The sequence below is a fragment of the Neodiprion fabricii genome, chromosome 1 (assembly GCF_021155785.1).
Source record: "Neodiprion fabricii isolate iyNeoFabr1 chromosome 1, iyNeoFabr1.1, whole genome shotgun sequence".
Classification (NCBI taxonomy): Eukaryota; Metazoa; Arthropoda; class Insecta; order Hymenoptera; family Diprionidae; genus Neodiprion; species Neodiprion fabricii.
The window spans coordinates 4,972,628-4,991,571 of NC_060239.1; the positions used below are offsets into that span (position 1 = coordinate 4,972,628).

The 18,944-nt window shown below is 38.1% G+C and overlaps 1 protein-coding gene and 1 long non-coding RNA gene across 5 annotated transcripts in view; one reads left to right on the plus strand and one right to left on the minus strand.

Moving 5' to 3' along the window:
* LOC124185722 (intraflagellar transport protein 88 homolog) overlaps positions 1–18,944 on the minus strand; it is a 29,089-nt gene that overhangs the window by 7,043 nt on the left and 3,102 nt on the right. For 2 of the 4 annotated variants that reach the window (XM_046576772.1, XM_046576764.1), the window contains exons 3-16: positions 18,826–18,876; positions 18,496–18,668; positions 18,195–18,390; positions 17,886–18,103; positions 17,454–17,685; positions 16,747–16,904; positions 16,407–16,593; positions 16,123–16,309; positions 15,887–16,034; positions 15,695–15,806; positions 15,511–15,579; positions 15,137–15,437; positions 14,837–15,031; positions 12,954–13,065 (exon numbers count right to left, since the gene is read on the minus strand). In XM_046576772.1, the coding sequence (XP_046432728.1) occupies positions 12,954–13,065; positions 14,837–15,031; positions 15,137–15,437; positions 15,511–15,579; positions 15,695–15,806; positions 15,887–16,034; positions 16,123–16,309; positions 16,407–16,593; positions 16,747–16,904; positions 17,454–17,685; positions 17,886–18,103; positions 18,195–18,390; positions 18,496–18,668; positions 18,826–18,876 (2,339 nt within the window). Of the gene's footprint in view, positions 1–12,845; positions 13,066–14,836; positions 15,032–15,136; positions 15,438–15,510; positions 15,580–15,694; positions 15,807–15,886; positions 16,035–16,122; positions 16,310–16,406; positions 16,594–16,746; positions 16,905–17,453; positions 17,686–17,885; positions 18,104–18,194; positions 18,391–18,495; positions 18,669–18,825; positions 18,877–18,944 lie in introns of all 4 variants that reach the window. The other 2 variants (XM_046576780.1, XM_046576789.1) reach the window with 2 other exon arrangements.
* Positions 11,916–15,503, plus strand: LOC124185755. The gene is made up of 4 exons (XR_006871464.1): positions 11,916–12,785; positions 12,958–13,297; positions 14,285–14,407; positions 14,858–15,503. It is a non-coding gene; the product is annotated as an uncharacterized LOC124185755 (long non-coding RNA).

An 18,944-nucleotide genomic window follows, 5' to 3' on the forward strand; every position in this document is an offset into this window, starting at 1 on the left:
ATTCGTACCCAACTGACAAACGTCACGGCATAAGCTGCGATATACTTACACGCTTTGTTACACCCACACCATCCCGATTGTGTAAGTGAGAGCTCACGCATACACAGAACGCGAATACGTCGCGTTGCGTAACGCGATTGAATATTTCATCAGCCGTGTGTGCATGTAACGTACGATGATAATTTATTATTATACCGCGAATATATCGAATTTCGATTCTGTACGTAAATTATACCGTAACGTCTCAGTGTGATAAAAGCACAATTACCCACACGCACACGTGTGTATATACGCATATTAGCAGAAGCTGGAAAGTGAATTAACTAACAAAAGCGCGTTGAAGCGGAAACAAAAAAAAAAAGAAGATGACAAAAAAGAAAAAAAAGACATATAAATTAATTCAATATTCGTGTAATAACCGAACTCAGGGGTGATTGAACGGTGTAATAAACATACGCGATTATAACGAAATAAGAGACGACATTGATTGCGATGTTAATTGTAATGCTTCGGGTTACACTGTACATATAACTAGTTACGTTGATTGATAATATAGGTGTTGTATTAATTTAGGGTACAGTTCGCGGTCTTCCGAATCCTTGTTGCGATAAATAAACTTTCGACGTACGTTGAGCAAGAAAGAAGAACCAATCGGGATTGTTCGACGAGTACAGAGAGGGGCGGGGGACGAGATGTTAAGGTTTAACGTTTAACCATAATTGACAATGATACCGATACACGAGAAATGTTTATATATTTTTCACTTTACAAAGAAATCTTTCACGAACATAATCCACGAATCGACGTTGAGAACTCGCTGCTGTTTACACGCAGCATGTGCAATAATGTGCATGCAGGTCGTTTGAAAATTGCAAAGTGTTGATAACCTACGTCTGAGAAAATAATAGCAAACTACATACTGCGTGTATAAATAATATGATGCGTAATTACCGAATCCACACCATTCGTCATTCATACCGATTAGATTTCGCAAAGTGAACGCGTTGATATATCTACACGTATGTGTACGTGCACATGTATACAGGAAAATAACTGTAAGGGTATAAAGATTCTAGTATATAAGGTATATACAATGTATATATATATATATATAATGTTGTAATATGTAACTGCGAAAACTTGGAATAACATGTTTTTCACATATCGTGTGATATACCTGCGCGCGCACACACACACATATATATATATGTATATATGTATTATAATTATATATTATTTGTTCGGAAAGGCGCGAAAAACACACTTATTATTTTTTACACGTCAACCGTTATACAATTGTGTATAATTTGAACGGTAAAACGTACGTCTCTCGTTAGCCAACAGACATTACTGCATCAAGTACATATCGCGGTTCGGATACACATTGAGAAAAATTTCATTTGTTGCAGTAACTAGAAAAATTGAGTAAAACAGGTGTCGTTAAAAAAACTGTTTGAACGTTGTTGGGATTACGAAAAACTAGGTACGCGTAACCATTTTGCGCTATCGTCGATCCCTTTTTGGTTGTTGCAACGCAAAATCAGTTTGTGAGGTTTACTCTACTATTTTAGTTAAACAAGGCCTTAACGTCAATTTATCGTTCCACAAGCGTTAAATTTTCGCAACAGTTGCAAGAAAATATAGTAACTGTGATCGTGATGAGAAAGAATAGTAGCTGATAGTAGAGTTTCCGGTAAAGCTAGAAAATTAATTTTCATTTTCTACCTAGAACTATATTTTGTCGATTGTGGTAAAAAATGAAAATAGTCAAGGACCGAGCGGTAACTGAAAATAAAAATTCCTCTCAGTGTGTATACATATACGTATACTTTACCACGAGAAGCGAAACATTATTCACAGAAAATAGTACACGAAGGAGGAACGCGAGGCACGACGGACCCCTGAAAAATTTTCCACGAAGAAAACAAAATTAAAAAAAAAAAAAAATGAAAGTATTTTTGTAATAATTTTTTTAAGGGGTTCCGGCGTACCCCGGGAATTATTCTTTTTTTTTCGTATTTATTTTTTAAATTAAATTATGGCGGTGCAACGATGAATTTGCTCGAGACAGATCGAACCGACTTGTAACCGGTGCTCAAAAGCCATGGAATATAATTATCGGCTTAGGGGGTCCGTCGTGCCTCGCAGGTTTTACGTTTACCTGCATCGTTTACGGGTTCAACAATGATAAAATGCTTGTAAATTGCTCGTCGAGCAAATCGCGCGCGCCTGAGTCGAGAGGTGTGCGCGTCCCGCGACCAATCGGATCGTCGTCGTTGTTCCGCGGGCGTATAAACCGCGACGACGTCAACTTGACGATTGCGAGTCTTTAACCCGGCGCACGTGAGCCGCTGGCCTTTTACGCAACTGTGCCACTACGTTCTTTGCAAAAACGCGATCATCGTCGCCGCACGCTCGATATCCGTTCGACGGCTGTGAAAGATTTAGCGGTTTAATTAATCGTTGTTATTTTAATCGCGATCGCGCAAACCCGCGAGGCGAACAAAAAAAAAACTGCACACATACGATGCTTTATGCGATTCGATTTGATTTTCAGAAAGAAAAAGAGGGCGGGGAAGAAAGAAAGAAAGAGAGAGAGAGTTAAATTGAATCTTGCACGAATCACAAAATTTAAATGCGCGAATTATTTTAATGAATTTGCGAAATATTGTTAGATCTTTTTTTTATTTTCTTTTTCTTTTTTTTTTTTTTTGTCTCGACATAGTATACGTATCTCTACTTTTCCCGACGCTCGTTCGCTCGTTTTTATAATCCAATTCTTAATTCACACACGTGGCTCTAAAGTCAAAACAAATATTTGATCAACGTGAACACGGCTTGAAACCAATTTTTTGAAGCGAATTCATTAGAATTATTACACGTCATTGCTTATCTTATATTATGTACACCCACACGCAAACATATTCCTGTATTTTACGCGACGAAAAATATCCGCGACCTGCGATCGATATACGTATAATATAATTTCAACGGCGAGTGTTTGGATTTGAAAATTAATCGTTCTTTTCGGATTGAATTAAAAATCAGGGAACAATCATTCGCAATAATTCGTTCTCACAGACGAATTGAAAGGAATCAGATTTAGATTTTTCTTTAGACGTTCGTGACCCGATTTCATCCGACGATAGAGACATCAGAAACAAGTCTGGAAGTCTAGAAGAATGGATCATTTTTACGCGAATGTAAGCCGAACCGTGTAACGGCTTGAAGCTGGGACGACAAAATGGCAGAACAATTATAACACAGACAACTGCGAGTATTGCAGAAATTGACAATTTCGCGTACCTGCGTATAAATGAAGAATTTTTCGATATTTCGAACGTCGAATGGCCGACGAATCTCGTTTGGTGAAAATGGCGATAATCTGAGAATGCGGCTTACAAAGCTCGTAGGGTGGCAGACAGACTGGTTTTATTAAAATCAATTGTAAGGTGTAAACTTTAATTATAGAACAATTCAGCCAGTTGACCCAAGATGACAGTTCTAATTCGGAACGTGAAGTACATGGCGTCGTCACCTTTCAATTGAACAATATATGTATATATTCTTCAAATCAGAGAGCCTTAAAAAGTCTTTGATATGATATACATATTTATAGAACTATAAATTGTTCGGTATACATGTCTCTTTACGCTTACTTTTTTTCGCCGTCAAAGTTCCAATGAACAAATAAGAAATCTAAAAAAATATACACGTCGCAAGCAATAATAGAATTTTCTTCATATTTTCTGATAATACGTTATACGTACAGAATATTGAGAATCAGTCGAGAGAGTTATTATAAATGCATCGTTTATCGAATTCTAGAAATTGTTCATCAATTATTTATCAGTAATTTTAACCTGTAACATCGACCACTACGCAAGTGCTGTGTATATACATATACATATATATATATATATATATATATATATATATATATATATATATATATATATATATATATATATATATATACGCGTACATACGCGTAGTTGGCATGAAAAGTCAATATCAGTAATGACGATGCTTTGCGTATATGAATATGTATACACACACACGCCTAAATGCCGTACGCTTTTTAGCCCCCTGTTTGTTCTTTGGAATTGTTGTTGACCTCTCGTTTTTTCAAAGATTATATATTACAGAGTTGGGAAAATATTGATACACAATACAACATTATACTCGAATCAAAATTTGCCGCGTGAGAAAAAACGAAAAGAAACCGTCGAGTTCAAGTTATTACACGTATATTATGTACAAATTATACATAAGGCGAATGCAGAGGTAAAATTCGCAGGAGGGTCAATTTCTGCAGACTAAACCGCCGATTCGGATCGCAGTTTACGGGAACCGATTTGCGAACGGAAGTGCGTTTTAGGATTGAATTTGAAACCCGCCCCCGCCAATTACAACTTATGCGTACATTTGTATGGTAGGCATGAAAAAACAATTAGAATTTCTAATATTTCTTTTTGCAAGTTGAAAAGTAATTCTTTCTTCTCTTTATGTTAACGAAAAACACGGCGTCAAGCCTGCTGATAACGTAGGCAAATCTTATTCCAAAAGTATTAGAATTACACACGCCCTCTGCGACTAATAGTTGCGCACACATCACGCAACGAATAACTATTTGAAGAGTAAAACTGTACAAGCGTGTAAAATAATACAGAGAACGTATACCTGTACGTATACAGTATCGATTCAAGTCGAACGCGTGCAGAGATAATATATTGCAGACGTAAGAATGACACGCTAATAAAAGCGAATTCAAGTCTGATGTACGTACGTGTACGTGGGTTAATAATTACGTAGAGAAATGCACGTTCCAGGCCGGCTGACCAAAGAAGCGCGAGACTTAAGTAAGTTGTAGAAGGGAAAATAGAAAAAAAAAAGGAGTAGGCGGAATGCAACCGCTCGACTTAAATCAATATTATAGTTATACATGTATACCGATTCTTTCCTGTGCGGTGCGATACGTTGTACACGCATACTTGCATCGTGTACGTATTGTATAAATAACAAGATACATGGAAACCGGTAGCTGGACACGAGGATTGATTATCCCAATTCTCCAACTTTACTGCAATATTACCGGGAGAAAATATTTGCCTCGCACGTATTATACACGCGGGCGTGTAAGTGCGTAACACTGTGTATTTAAAAACAACATTAAAGACGCGCACGTGCGTGTGTTCCGCGTACAATCGGCGATGCGATTCCGTAGACCGGCAAACGGCTCGATCGTAACGCTTTAACGCAGAAGCAAAAAACTGTATCTGTTTTACATATAATACATGCTATACGTGTATATACGAAATTCGCGAAACACGCGCACACGTGATTAATGTGTATAAATTTGTGCGTATATGTACAATGAGACACGAACGAATGAATGAATAGAAACTCACCGTGAATGTATTATACCATATACGTATAAGAGGCGCGTTTCGTCTTCTCCTCTCTTCAGTTAGCAACGATTTTCCTTCCTTCTGATTTTCCGACTCTCCCTCTCTCTCTCTTTGTGCAGATTTACCCTTTGTTTCTTTGCTTTTTTTTTTTTTTCTTCTTTCCTCTTCTTCTTTTTAATATATATTTCTACGTTTCTCGAGGTCGAAAAAAAAGCTCCTGCGGTGTCTCTTCAAATATGTATAAAATATTACATGTATACCGCAGTACGTGGAATAACGTTAACTCGACCGACCGACCGTCGTCCTCGGAGATGAACGCGAAACTGACGAGCCTCCAGGTTCACGGTCTGCATCCACCACTGCGATCCCCACCGTCTTCTCGTAATCGGCGCGATACGTGATTCGCACATCGCCGCCACCTCGCCATATTATCGCCGATCCGATCCGAACCCCACCGCAACCCGTTTCCTTCCTAGTTTCCTCGCCGTTTTCTCTCCCTCTCTGCTGCACTCGATTCTCTCTCAGTGTGCCTGCGTCGGCAAAAATGGATACGATAGGGCCGCGATTATCCGACCCTCGATTGTCCGAAGCACGACTTGATCCGTCCGGACTTTGGCTCGAAAAATACATTCTTGTGCGCGAAATGTACGTCCATCGCAGCCGTGTGATGAATACCTTACGGCTTAGGAATGTCCTTTAATCCTGACGGATACAGCCGAAACGTCGCCGAGAGAACCCTAACGGTTTTTCTCCTTTCAAAAATGACCTTCCCCGACGAATTCCTCACTCAAACATCTTCTCGGGACGCGAAAATCCACACCTACTACCTTGTTACTCGTTGCGGTTCTGCGAGTTTTCGTCAAGCGCAGTTTCAAGTTTCGTTAAGTCCGATTGTAACGTTGCTTATACCGATAAAATAACAGCTCGGTGTTTGAAAGATGTTTGAAATGTATAATTCGACGTTTAATACAGACTGTGGATTCAAATTTGTATTGTATATCTTATCACCCCCTAACATAAAAATTGCTCTTCGGTTATCCGAACTATGCCCAGTTCCAATTAGTTAGGATAATCGAGGTTCTACTGTAGATAGATCGTGGATGGTAAATTTTCGCCACGATAATTCCCCGCCAATGCGATATTATCGTATTACGTCCCAGCGTTGCATGTAAGAACGTTACGCACGATTATCCGCTCCAAGCCTCTGGGTATACATTCTTTATTCAGGGTGAGGAAAAAGTATAGAAACCCTTGGAAATCTGGCAGGGTACGGTGAAAACGAAAAAAATTACCTAGGTTAAATCTTAGGTCATTTTTAACAAGGGATTCAATGGTGACCCTTTGATTTGACCTCAAATCTCATCTTCAAGGACGATTTCAGATCAACGTTGATTTTTCAAACGGAAACCCAAATTTTCGCGCGAGAATCGAAAAGAGCTAAACGTAAAATTTTCGGCTCTTTCTGATTCTGGCACCAAAAATTGGGGTTTCCATTTGAAAAATCAAAGTTGATCTGAAATCGTCCTTGAAGATGAGATTTGAGGTCAAATCAAAGGGTCACCATTGAATCCCTTGTTAAAAATGACCTAAAATTTAACCTAGGTAATTTTTTTCGTTTTCACCGTACCCTGCCAGATTTCCAAGGGTTTCTATACTTTTTCCTCACCCTGAATAAAGAATCGTGCGGAACAAGGAGGCAATGGTCTTTTAACCTCGCGTATTTGCAACATTCGTCTTGGGCTCACCTACGACTCACATTACAAACTTGCACTCGACCTTAAAATACCAATTTTGCCTCCTTTTCACACAATAAACCATTAAATAGGAGTAACTCGTCTCTCGTACGATCGAACAGTTTTTCGATTGTAATTGTAATTGCATTCAAACGGAATATGCATAATTTCGATCCTCGATTTCATCCGTATTATAATCCGTAATTATACTTATCGTATAATTATACGTTACATAGCTGCGGGAATTGTGTCGAACCCGCCGCAATTATTTACTTTTCTTTTCTCATCTTTTTCTTTTCTTCTTACTGTTCCACGCTCTTCGCGCGCGCGCATTTGCAATTATAAATTGATGCGCGGGTATTTTTTATGTCATATACATATACGACAAGTTTTCGTAAAGCCGCGATAATATTCTAATACATGCATTAACTAATTAGTTATCATTCTCATCGGACATTATAATCCTTTTGGTCGATTTAAGATCACACAACGTCAAGACGCGAAGAGGGAGAACGATTGTAGGATATTATATACGAATGTTTTCTCCTTCTTAGTTTCTGCTTCTCCTCCTTCCCTCCGCAGTTTCGTTCAGACCGTACGATACGCGGCTGGTTTTTCTTTTTTTTAATTTTATTTCATTTTTTTTCCATGAGAACATCAGAGTTTTAATTGACTGGTAACGTTTTGATAACCGCGTTACGAGCACGTTATATGCGAGATTCAAACCACCGTATCTTTTATTTGCAAGATTTTGTTTCTTTCTTATTTTGTATGATTATACGTAACAAGTTAAAAATGTAAAGTCACGTTATACGCGGACAAGACACGAGCGCTGATAAGATTCTCGATCATTTTATAACACTCTTCCACGATGTTGTAATATTAATTCCAGGAAACATTAAAGCCCAATAGGTACGCGCCCAATAAGCAGTCCGATGAATCGAGAACGAATTAAATGAGCAAAAAATGGAGATTGAACTTCGACTTCGAAAGAGGCGAAAAAGTGTAATGACAATAAATTCAGAGGGATATAATGTCATGACAGCGATATGCGTGCGAGAAAAACACCCGGTGATCAAAGTCTATAACGCCGTAGCTTCATTCACAATCAAATATGGGGGCAAAAAAAAAAAACAATACTTCGTGTATCGATTGTCTGAGCGCATATAAATTTTATGCGAAACGAAGCAAAACATGTAATAAAAAATCAATACCGAGAAAATATATATAACATTACATGTGTATAATGTTCGGATATTCCAGATCAACTCGACAAAATTGACTTATAACCGACCTTTGACCTCGTAACATACATCGGCCGTGATTTATTCGCGATTTTTCAAGCGGTAGTGTAATTGCAAAATTAATATCTAATCTCTTGATAGAAAATTTTTTCTGCAAAACAGATTGAACTTGACGGTCCAATTTGTAAGTTTTCTTTACCTCGTTATTCGTAATTTAGAATTGTTTTTTTCTTTTTGCTTTATGTTTTTCCATCTAGCCAGTTTATCTCGTTTCTGGCAATTTTTATCGGTGAGCGTAAAATTTCATCGTACGCAAAGAACGGTTATACGTACAAATGTTTATATCGATCAAGACCGGTTATATACCGTGTCTCTGATCTTGTACTATATTCGAAAACTATCGGACTATTGCCATTAGACAATTCGAATATATCGTTCAGCTGAAATTCAGGATACCGTAGATTTTTTGTGCGATAAATGCCGAAACAGGATTTTCAAGGAACGACAAAAGATACGATTGAAAAATTGTAGAATTTACAATATATATGCATAAATAATCTAACGGGATTAATTTCGATTTTTCAAAATATTTTTCACCGCCTCGTTATCGAGCATGGCGATTTGCGTACTTGTTGAACGTCAATAATAAAGTAAACAAATATATTGTTAAAATAAATTCTGTTTACAAAGCAGTCGAGCGATTCTTTCTGCGAATCGTAGCTGCGGTTCGTTTTTCACTTCACCCATCTGTACGTCTTTCATGTACGCGTAAATGCGCGTCTTTTTTCAACTTCTTTCCACGCTGATCGAGATAGGTGCGTGCCTTTATTACCCGTGCTTACTTATATCTGAGTTTTACAACCCCTTCGATGTAATCTTACTTAATACGGAAACTGCAAATATCCCGTCCTGTAAATCATTCGTACGATCGTAATTCCACGACGCGGGTACGTGGATCGAAAGACAAGAAAAAGAGAAACGAGCGTGGCAGCGAGCGTTACTCTGATTACCCTGGTAAAACTTTCTACCAAATACTACGAATTTTTACAGACATTACGTACAAAAATTATAAGTACGCAGAATTTTTCGTAAAGAATTATAAATTTTTCTTATAAAATTGTGATATCTTGTAGATTTTTTTACTGAAAAAATTCAAATTTTCATGAAAATCTACAACAAGTTTTTACGAGAAACTATGGATATTTTCAATTTTTTCTACAAAATTGTACGAAATATCCCAATTTCCTGAAAGAATTCGTAGAAATCACATTCGCCAGGGTAATTATGATAAAAGGAAGCGCGACGCTCGTATCGGCCAATTCTATCACATCTCGACATCCGCGGTTTGTCAACCCATCCGTCCATATATTGGCGCAACGCGGCTTGCCCGAATGGAGTCTGATTGAATCAGCGAACGCGCTTTAAATATAGACACGGGACGCAGCGACGCCCGCCGCCTGCTCTCGTCGTATATCCTCTTTTTCCTTTTTTACACGACACGGTGTTTCGCACTTCCGACGTATCGCTAATTTCACGCCCGCAATGCACGCGTGCCGTTGAATATCATCCGCACCCTCAGCGCGATTACAAATGTACCTATAACGTGAATATTCTCTCAGCATACTTATCAACGACTAACGTGATGTGTACGATAAACGAAAACTGGATACAATTTGCGATTTTTAATCTAGCATCGATCCGGCGTTTTTCTTTTCCTTTCTTCGTCTACGTACAATAAACAAATGGAAATATTATCGCAAGAATAAATAACTTACCGATTCGTGCGGGGTGATCTTCAGAACCGTATCATAGCGCGTTTCCTTTGCCTATGTCTATAACAACGGGCTATCGTTAAGAATTTGTCAGAATTTGTTAACGATGAATCGATCGTCATTTTTCATCGCCCGAGCTGTACTTTACTGTCGTAGATGCAGGGATCAGGGATTTTCGGTAAAAGCCGGAGGTTGCAGAGACACGCGAATTGGCGTGCGTATAAAGGAGGCGCCGGGATTTCGGTACGCGTATCGATTAGTCTGAAGTGAGGCGACGCCGACGTCACGGCGGGTAAATTTGAACTTTGAAGGATGCGCGGGTTCTGTTCGGCGATTAGCGTTACGGCAATTTCCAAGAGTATCCGCGAAGTTCGGGGTTAATTCGCACGTGATACTTCGACATCAGAGCCCGGGCGAATCTTGTTAGGAGGAAGACCAAAGCACTCGCTGAAGTACCGAGGCAACCCTCGTATCAATTTATGGCTATTTCCATCCACGCGACCCGTCGGACGATGTATTATTAACTGTGGAATATTTCGAACGGACGGCAGATGTGCTTTTGGCCAATCTGCAGATCACACTCGTTTAGTGTAGGTAGGTGCGTATTATCGTACGTATACAGCGTCTACGATTGTGTCGATGATATCGATACGATATTGGATACAAGCGAACAAAACGCGCGTATGATTCGGTAACGTCGAGGCATATATTCGCGTGGATCTAATTGTCGTTAATAAAATACACGCCACGCCGACGATTACTGGTTACGAAAATTGAAGAGCCTATTTTTATAGGTACGAGATTCACCGCAATATAACCATAATTCTGCTGCCTTTTTCGATAGCAAGAAACCTGGAGCGCTTTTACTTTTTTAATACCACTCAGTCACGTTTTTGCTGGAATCAAAATTTTCAAATCGATGAATAAATATCACTGTAACTAGATCCAAGCGAGTTGTCTGGACGATATTCCTTCTTTCTTTTTTTTTTTTTTTGACGCAGCCAACTTCTTGCTAATAAATTTCTTAAGTGTGACAAAATCCCAAAGAGTTGTTCAGATTTTGGATAAAACGACGCGGCAGTGATTGATGAGCGATTTTTATGATTCGTGCGTGTATGTGTGTAGTTGTACTATATATATAGGCATATACTGGCAAAGTGCGCGTGATGATTAGAGTGAAGTGGAATGATACACAATACACGATAAATCTTTGACCCTAGAGAAGAAATTGCACGTTATCGGCACTCTGGCTTCTGAGAGTATGAACTTTTGACATTGGATGAAGATCATTCGATTTCAAAAGGTTTTCAAGATGTCTCGAAGACTAATTATTACTAACGAAAACGAAGCCGAGATTATTGTAAATAATTTTTTACATCGATTCTTTTGATTCGTAATTTATTGTATCATAATTTCCTAGCGGTTTCAGAGCATACATGCACCCAGGTGAAATATTTAACGGCATGAAAAATATAGGTAACAATCGTAATCAGAAAGTATGTAATTTCGCCTAATAATTGTCAACATAAATCTAAAACGTACATATATTGGTCTATTTATACTTCTGGCAAATACGGTCGAAAGTCAAAATATTATGCTTTCAGCCTTGTTAAGGGATAACGAAGTCATACGAGAGACGTACGTCTGACATCCCGGCGACAATAAATTTAATCTGATATGGACGCGGTCATTATTTATATCGCCTCTGAGATCTGTTTCGCGTTGCTCTTGCCAACAGACAACGATATATTCGATATGCTGGAAGCAACCGTGACCAGTATTTTATCTATCAATTATCATTTGTAATATTTAACGCGTAAATTCGACCAATTGTTCTCATCAAAAATATATCTCACTTTAGAAACTGAGAAAAAAAAAGATCAATTTTCGAACCACTCTCTCGATATAACGTGCAAAAGTGTCAGAAGCTTTGTACCACTTTATATCGCGCATTCAGATAAAAAAAAAAAAATTATTTTTACCTTCCCCATTCCAAATCAGTACTTGGATCGATCCTCTCAAATCCGCGACTCCGGGAAAAGTTTCTAAGAGAAGCCTTCTTATCTTCAGTCATCATATTCCTTTGACGTTCAGACGAACCGTGAAATTATAACGAATAGTCTCGACGGCAATTTTATTACGCCCATTATTAATGTTATCACCTTTTTATTCACTTAAACCATTAGATTAAAACTTCAAAACTAATTTCATGAAAGCAACAATAAATTTCCCACTCAACTGATTGACCACAATGTCTTCTAGAGAGCTTTGCACAGAATGACTAGATCAGCGATGTTCGAAACGCGTCTAACAGCCTTTACAGGCATTCACTCACATTTAGACAGAGTATTGACATACCGTTAGTACGACTACAATTTCTTGTTTGTAGGTATGTCAACTTATCTGTGCCAAACTTGTTTAGGTCTCCCAAAGTTTCGTTTCGATTGAATTTTCGATCTATATGTTATCTGTCCGTCATTTTAGAAATCTTTTTACACTGCTGCATATATTTTATATAAAAAGACAACGGATGGATCAATGAATCCCTTGGAAATTATTACCAGACACGAAATTTAGCGAGGTTTGACCTTAAGCTAGACAGAACAGATTCAAGCGATATTTAAGGTAAACAGAGCTGCATATTATTACGACTTTTACCAAGTATTTTAATAACTGATCCGATACCTCTTTTCTTGAAGGCACCGTGCAGACTGAAGTAAACATAGATTTATCGAAATTCGCCAATGCTCCTTCTTTTGAGCCGTATCAAAATACTGCTATTACTGTATTTACTCAGGTAGAAGATCATCTCCGAGTTCTTCGTCTCCAAAGTCTTCGTCTTTCTTCCCTGCCGAAGTCATGGGGCGCGAAGGCAGAGGACCGACAGGATCCGAATAATTAGTATCTGTAAAAATTAGAGCTTGGATTTTGTAATCTATTTACGAGAAAAAAAAAAGAGAACCAGCAAAACGAAGCTGAAAATGTTTCCAGAGTCGCTCAGTGGCGCGCAAAATTTTCACTCGCGTCGCAAGATCATCACTGCAACAATCAGTAGAGTGTTAAAGAAGACATATGCGAGCCAGGAATAGAATCTGTGGACGAGTTAGGTACATCTATCATCCAGTCAATCCATTAAGGTAATAATACAGGGCCATCAAACAGCGTGTATACATCATTCCGTTTAATATCAATCGCAACTGAAGCTGTGCAATGCTGCAATGATAATCATTACTTTGATAAGCTTTGCGCGATACTAAGGCTTGCAGAATATTTATAATATTACGTGTGAAAGATAGGAAAAAAATAAACCGCCGGTTATTTCGTAACGAAGTGTTTGATATCAACTTTTTTATACTAGTAGATAGAAGTCACGAGACGTGGTTACAACGGAATATTCCAGAATCAATTATGGAAAGTTTTATAGTCTAGTTTCAACTTGAAGAAACTTTTTTGCCCAGAAATGCCGGAAATCAGTGCAGAATATGTGATGTGAGATTTAAGTGAATAATCTGAAAGATTTCTGAACAGTATTTTCGGCGAATTTTTCCAAATACATAATATCGCATATGGTGGGTTTTAATGAAAAACCGATTCAGAGTAATTCATACAGTTCTGACGATAGAAATAGGATTATAATGTACCTTTGGAAACATGGTCAGATACTTGAGAATAATACGTTGATTAATGAAAAGACATCTGCATTCGAAGCACCTGCATACAAATCCAAACTTCTACTCTATCAGACAATGATGACGAACAAAAATAGTTTACAATAGTAACCATCATGTTTGCTTGCTACCTCGAGCGATTATAATTTTTTAACAAATGACGACTAGCAAATGGTGAAATAAGTTGTGTGACTTCCTTGAGTAACAAGATAACTTGAATGTATTTACAGTCCGATAAATATATTATACGATATATATATATATATATTTATATATATATAGATATTTGACTTTTGCACAAATCCCCTTAATCGGCTTGTTTTCATATGAAGTGAACAATTATAAGATTCGCTTGATACCTATCAGGTTTAAACCTGATTAGCTTTAATAATCAAATGAAACAAGTCACGTAAATAACGATGAGTTATAATTAATGAAAATCTTGTGTTTTTCCAGATCCCCAGCTGTAAATAAATCAATAGTAGCGTTTGGATACCCCACTTAGGTGATAGAATTCACTGTAAAAATCGTATCCATTGAAATCGCAGATTGTGCAAAAGAGATGGTGGACTTAGTTAGGTATACCACTCAACATAGGAGAAATCTGGATGCACCGAAAGCCATCTACAGTTATTGTCTATTGTGTTAATCACTTTCTGTACAAAATTCCAGAGTATTATAATATAATTTTTATAATAACTGAAGCACCTAGACAATATTTTTTTCTTCAAAGTAGGTAAATTAAACTTTGGCATGAGTTCAGGGATCACATTAAAAACTCCTTGAACCCACTTACAATTAGCATCGATCAATGTGCAATCTTTTTATTAATTATAAAAATACTTCCTGGCTTCTTGCTGGTTGTATAATTGAAAATCTGTTGATGGTTTAATAAGTAACTATCCCTGTGACATAATTGCAATTACATCTCAATAAGAAATTTCACAGTAGTTCAACTCTGTGGTTGTAAGAAAAAAAATGTAAGTAAAAGATCATTGAGTGACTTACTGATATGCGTATTTGCCTCAGGTGTGAATTCCAACGGACTTTCAAGCATGGCCAAACGATTCGCTCTAACCGGACCTCCGTTGTAGAGTCCTTGCTGATCATTCCTCCCCGACGTAGGACTGGTTTGATGCTCCGACCTGATGCTGAGCCCAGAACCAGCTCGTGACGATGTGCCACTGTTACTTCGTCGGGAGCCTGGATTCGAACAAGACAGTTTAAACTCGACGAATAAACTTAATTGAATATTTTGTTCACCATAATTATTCAGGAGTTGAAAACCGAACTATATTAATAGCTCACTTGTAGTTCCCGGGCGACCTGATCCCTGTCTTTCCTTAAGCTCTTTGGTCTTCTCAGCTTTTTTGAGCTCAGCCGCATACAGCTGTGCTTCTTTCAGACCCAAATCACTGCACAGTCGAACTAAGAACTTAAGGCACTCGATATTTTCAGGGAATTTCTTATGGATGTCTTGATATTCTGTAAGAGCTTTGTGAAACTGGCCGGTTCTCCTTAAACATGCCGCGGCAAGTAGCCGCCATCTCGGTTGATCAGGTGCCAATTCAACGGCACGTTCAAAGTATATTAGTGCTTTTTCTGCCACCTAAGAATCAACAATTGTCGATAATGGAAACAAAAAATGCAGAATAAAATGAAATATAGAAATATATAGATACCTGCATTGATATAAAGTAGGAACCCAGCCAATCGATCACCTCAAAGTTTGCTGGATAATATCTGTAAGACTGAAACAATGTTTCGATAATTATTGTTTGCAAACTTTTTATTATTACTGGTGTCATATTTTATTCAACAGTGCGACTAAAGTGGACACATAATGATAATGCAATTCATTCTTACATCACTGTAATATTGATACGCTTGCTGTTTGTCTCCCAACGTATCGTACATCTCTCCTAGTTTTTGCAAAACACCAGGGTCAGAAGGGATTATACCAAGCAGCTGGTTGTACCTGTCAAAACAAACAAGTAGCGTTAATACAGGTATTACATACAAGCTGTTACAAAAACCTCTTGTGTGATGAAAAAGTACCATTCCGCCGCCTGATCGGTGTCATTTATGAGCTGATGGAGGTGTCCAAGCTGATACAACGTCTGGGGGTCATACCGAATAATATTCCGCAATTTCCAGAAACACTCCACAGCTTCCTCATAGGCGTGAAGCTTTTTATAAACCAGTCCTGGATTAAAAGTATTATAGTGATAAGGCATTGCACCTCTGTTTTTTGATGAATCCATAAGGCAAGTAGAATTGGGTATAGAACGAACCAAGATTATAAAGAGCTTGAACATGGCTTGCATCGCTGTCTAAAGCGCACAGTAAATATTCTCTTGCCCTCTCCAACTCTCCTTTCTTGATTCCACACGCTGATAAATTAACATATGCAGCTGCGTTATAACTGTCTGCCTGCCGAGCAGTTTCTGCACATTTTTCAGCCTGGTCATATTCACCTTGCTGCAGTAAGAAATGATATTCATAGAAGTAAGTCGAACATGATGTTAAAAAGATCTCAACTGCGTAATCGATTAAATGCATCATAATTTAAAATTACCAGAAAATAAATGAACGATAGCATGGTAGATGCTGCGCTGTTTGCACTAGTTTCACGATTCTCAAAGACTTTCAAAGTTTCTATGGCAAGCTGTGTTTCTCTGTTATGTAGAAATACCATGGCTTTGTTGATTTCAAGATCAGCTGCCAGTGGTGAATATGCAGACGATTTTATCATGTCAACGCACCTGATAAATTATAAATCAGTAATTGGACTAGCAAGATGTGACTAGAAGGGAGGAAATGTTTCATTTTCAACAATTCGATTTCCATTAAATTTGATTCATAACGTAACCGAAATTTTACTCAGACTGAAATGACACACAGGTATAGTTTCTCACCAAGCAAACCCGGCTGTCAGAGTATCTTCTATAACAGGCGCGATTAATTTTGCTGCAGTAAGAATAGTTTTCTCTGCTTCTTGTTTCATCTCTTTCTCCAGCTTTGATAGCTCGTCATTTTTAATCACTTCATTCAATATATTTGCCACGACATCTTCCTAAACATTGATTATAAGTATTGAAATAGGATTTCAATAAGGGTAAAAGAATTTCACACTCGATTTGTGCAAGATTATATTGTCATTTGCAGCAGTACTTGAACAGCAGATGAAGTTAGATCACATCTATTCAAAGTATCGGATAAAGTCAACAAATATTTACTTCATCAAGCTATTCGGTTTTAAGTTGTTCTTACACAAAGAACAAGAGTCACTGTGAAACTTTGGAGCATGCCAGCTATATATTGATTAACATTGATAGAAATTAATGTGGTGCAAGAGACAAGCCTTAGATATTGTTAGCAACATAAATTACGAATTTTAATCTTTGCAAACGGGATGGTAAATTTCTGTAAGGAGGATGAGGGTGCGCGGAGCATGACACGAGTTAAACTTGTTCATAGTACGTGCCGTTTATAAGTCAAGTGCAGAAGAAATGTTTATAATGTTCATTTCGAGACATTTGTAGGTATTTTCTGATATGAAGAGATAGAAAAGAGTCGAAGACATAAGCGAATTTCAAAGTTTCGTCACATGCGCTCAACTCACAGTGTTAATATTATACTTGTCCTCCTGATCAATGTTAAGCTGCACTTCTAGCAATTCTAAAAAACCTCGTTTCATTTTGTCTCGATGAGACAATGCAAAATGACAAAGTACAGCATGCAACCCTGCTTTGAATTCAGCCCTCTCTCGCATCACCCATTCAAAACTGTTTGCAGCTTCTTCTAAGCGACCCATTTGCACAAACAGCATTCCTATGTTATGCATTATTTTTATTCTGCGAATAGTTTTACGTTGTTAGTAGGTAATTACAATTAACTGAATACTGTTCAAAACTTGTCAGTTAACGTAAATTTGGGAATTACTTTACAATTACAAACTGAACAACGAGATACCAAAAACTATATCCGTGAAAGTAATACATTCGAATACACCTGCAAATTGAATAAGTACTTGAATTGAATGTCTGGTGTTCACCTGAGATCCTTCTGAGCTGTAGGAGCTTGGTCTAGAGCCATACGGTACATTTTTATTGCTTGCGGCAGCTGCCCCATCTTGACATGAATATTGCCCATGTTTACTTTCAGTCTCGCACTGTTGCTGAACATTCTGTTCCTGGTAATTGCTTGGTACGTAGCTAAGGCTTCTGTGTACATTTCATTATTAGCATACTGGCTAGCCAAGTTGAAAAGTACCTGCGAATAACATTGTATTTTTACAGAATCACGAATTTCACTAAGAGTTTAGTTTTGTCGCTTACTACGCAAAATGCACTATGCAACTCACTGCGAATGTTAGATCAACATTATGACTGTCACTGAGCCCAGCTTGTTCTTGTAAACGTATAAGGGCTCGTTCCCTAGACGAAGCTTCTCTCGCTCTCTCGAGGGCAACACGAAAGTTATTCTCGCAGATGGCCTGCACAGAATTTTCTATCAATTCCATTATCCTCTGTTCTGCGATCTTTATCTTTTCTTCAGGTCTAGAAATAATGATGAATTATTCAAGATGAACAATGCATCCACTTAAAATAACCGAAAAATCTGGCTGAATCAACCCGCTTAATCTTCAAACACAAATCACTTACGTATCTTCTTTACCCGTCTCTAACGGTGGTGCAGGCCCTCTCGAACTACTGTTCATATTCAATGGATCAAAAGGTTGCCTACTACTGCTGGTATAGCCAGCCCCACGCACCGCAGTCATTGGCCTTGGACCTGTGCCTGGCCTGCCGATCATTCCAGTTCCGTTTCTGTGAAACTACACCAGCAATAATTGCAGACTTTTAGCGTTGAGCTTAGTAGTTGACCAAACTGTGCTCTTAATGAGCAGTATAACAAATATTTGTCAGATATGTTTCATATGGGCTATATCAGAGGATTGTGTATTGATGATAATGCAGTGAAGTATAACTCACTCCGCTCGAAGTTCCAAGACGCATAGCAGTGCCAGGTTTTTTAGGTGTGATCTGAAACGTAATACGACATCACGCGAGATCTAATTCACCCTTCACAATGTATCAGATGCCGTTATTAC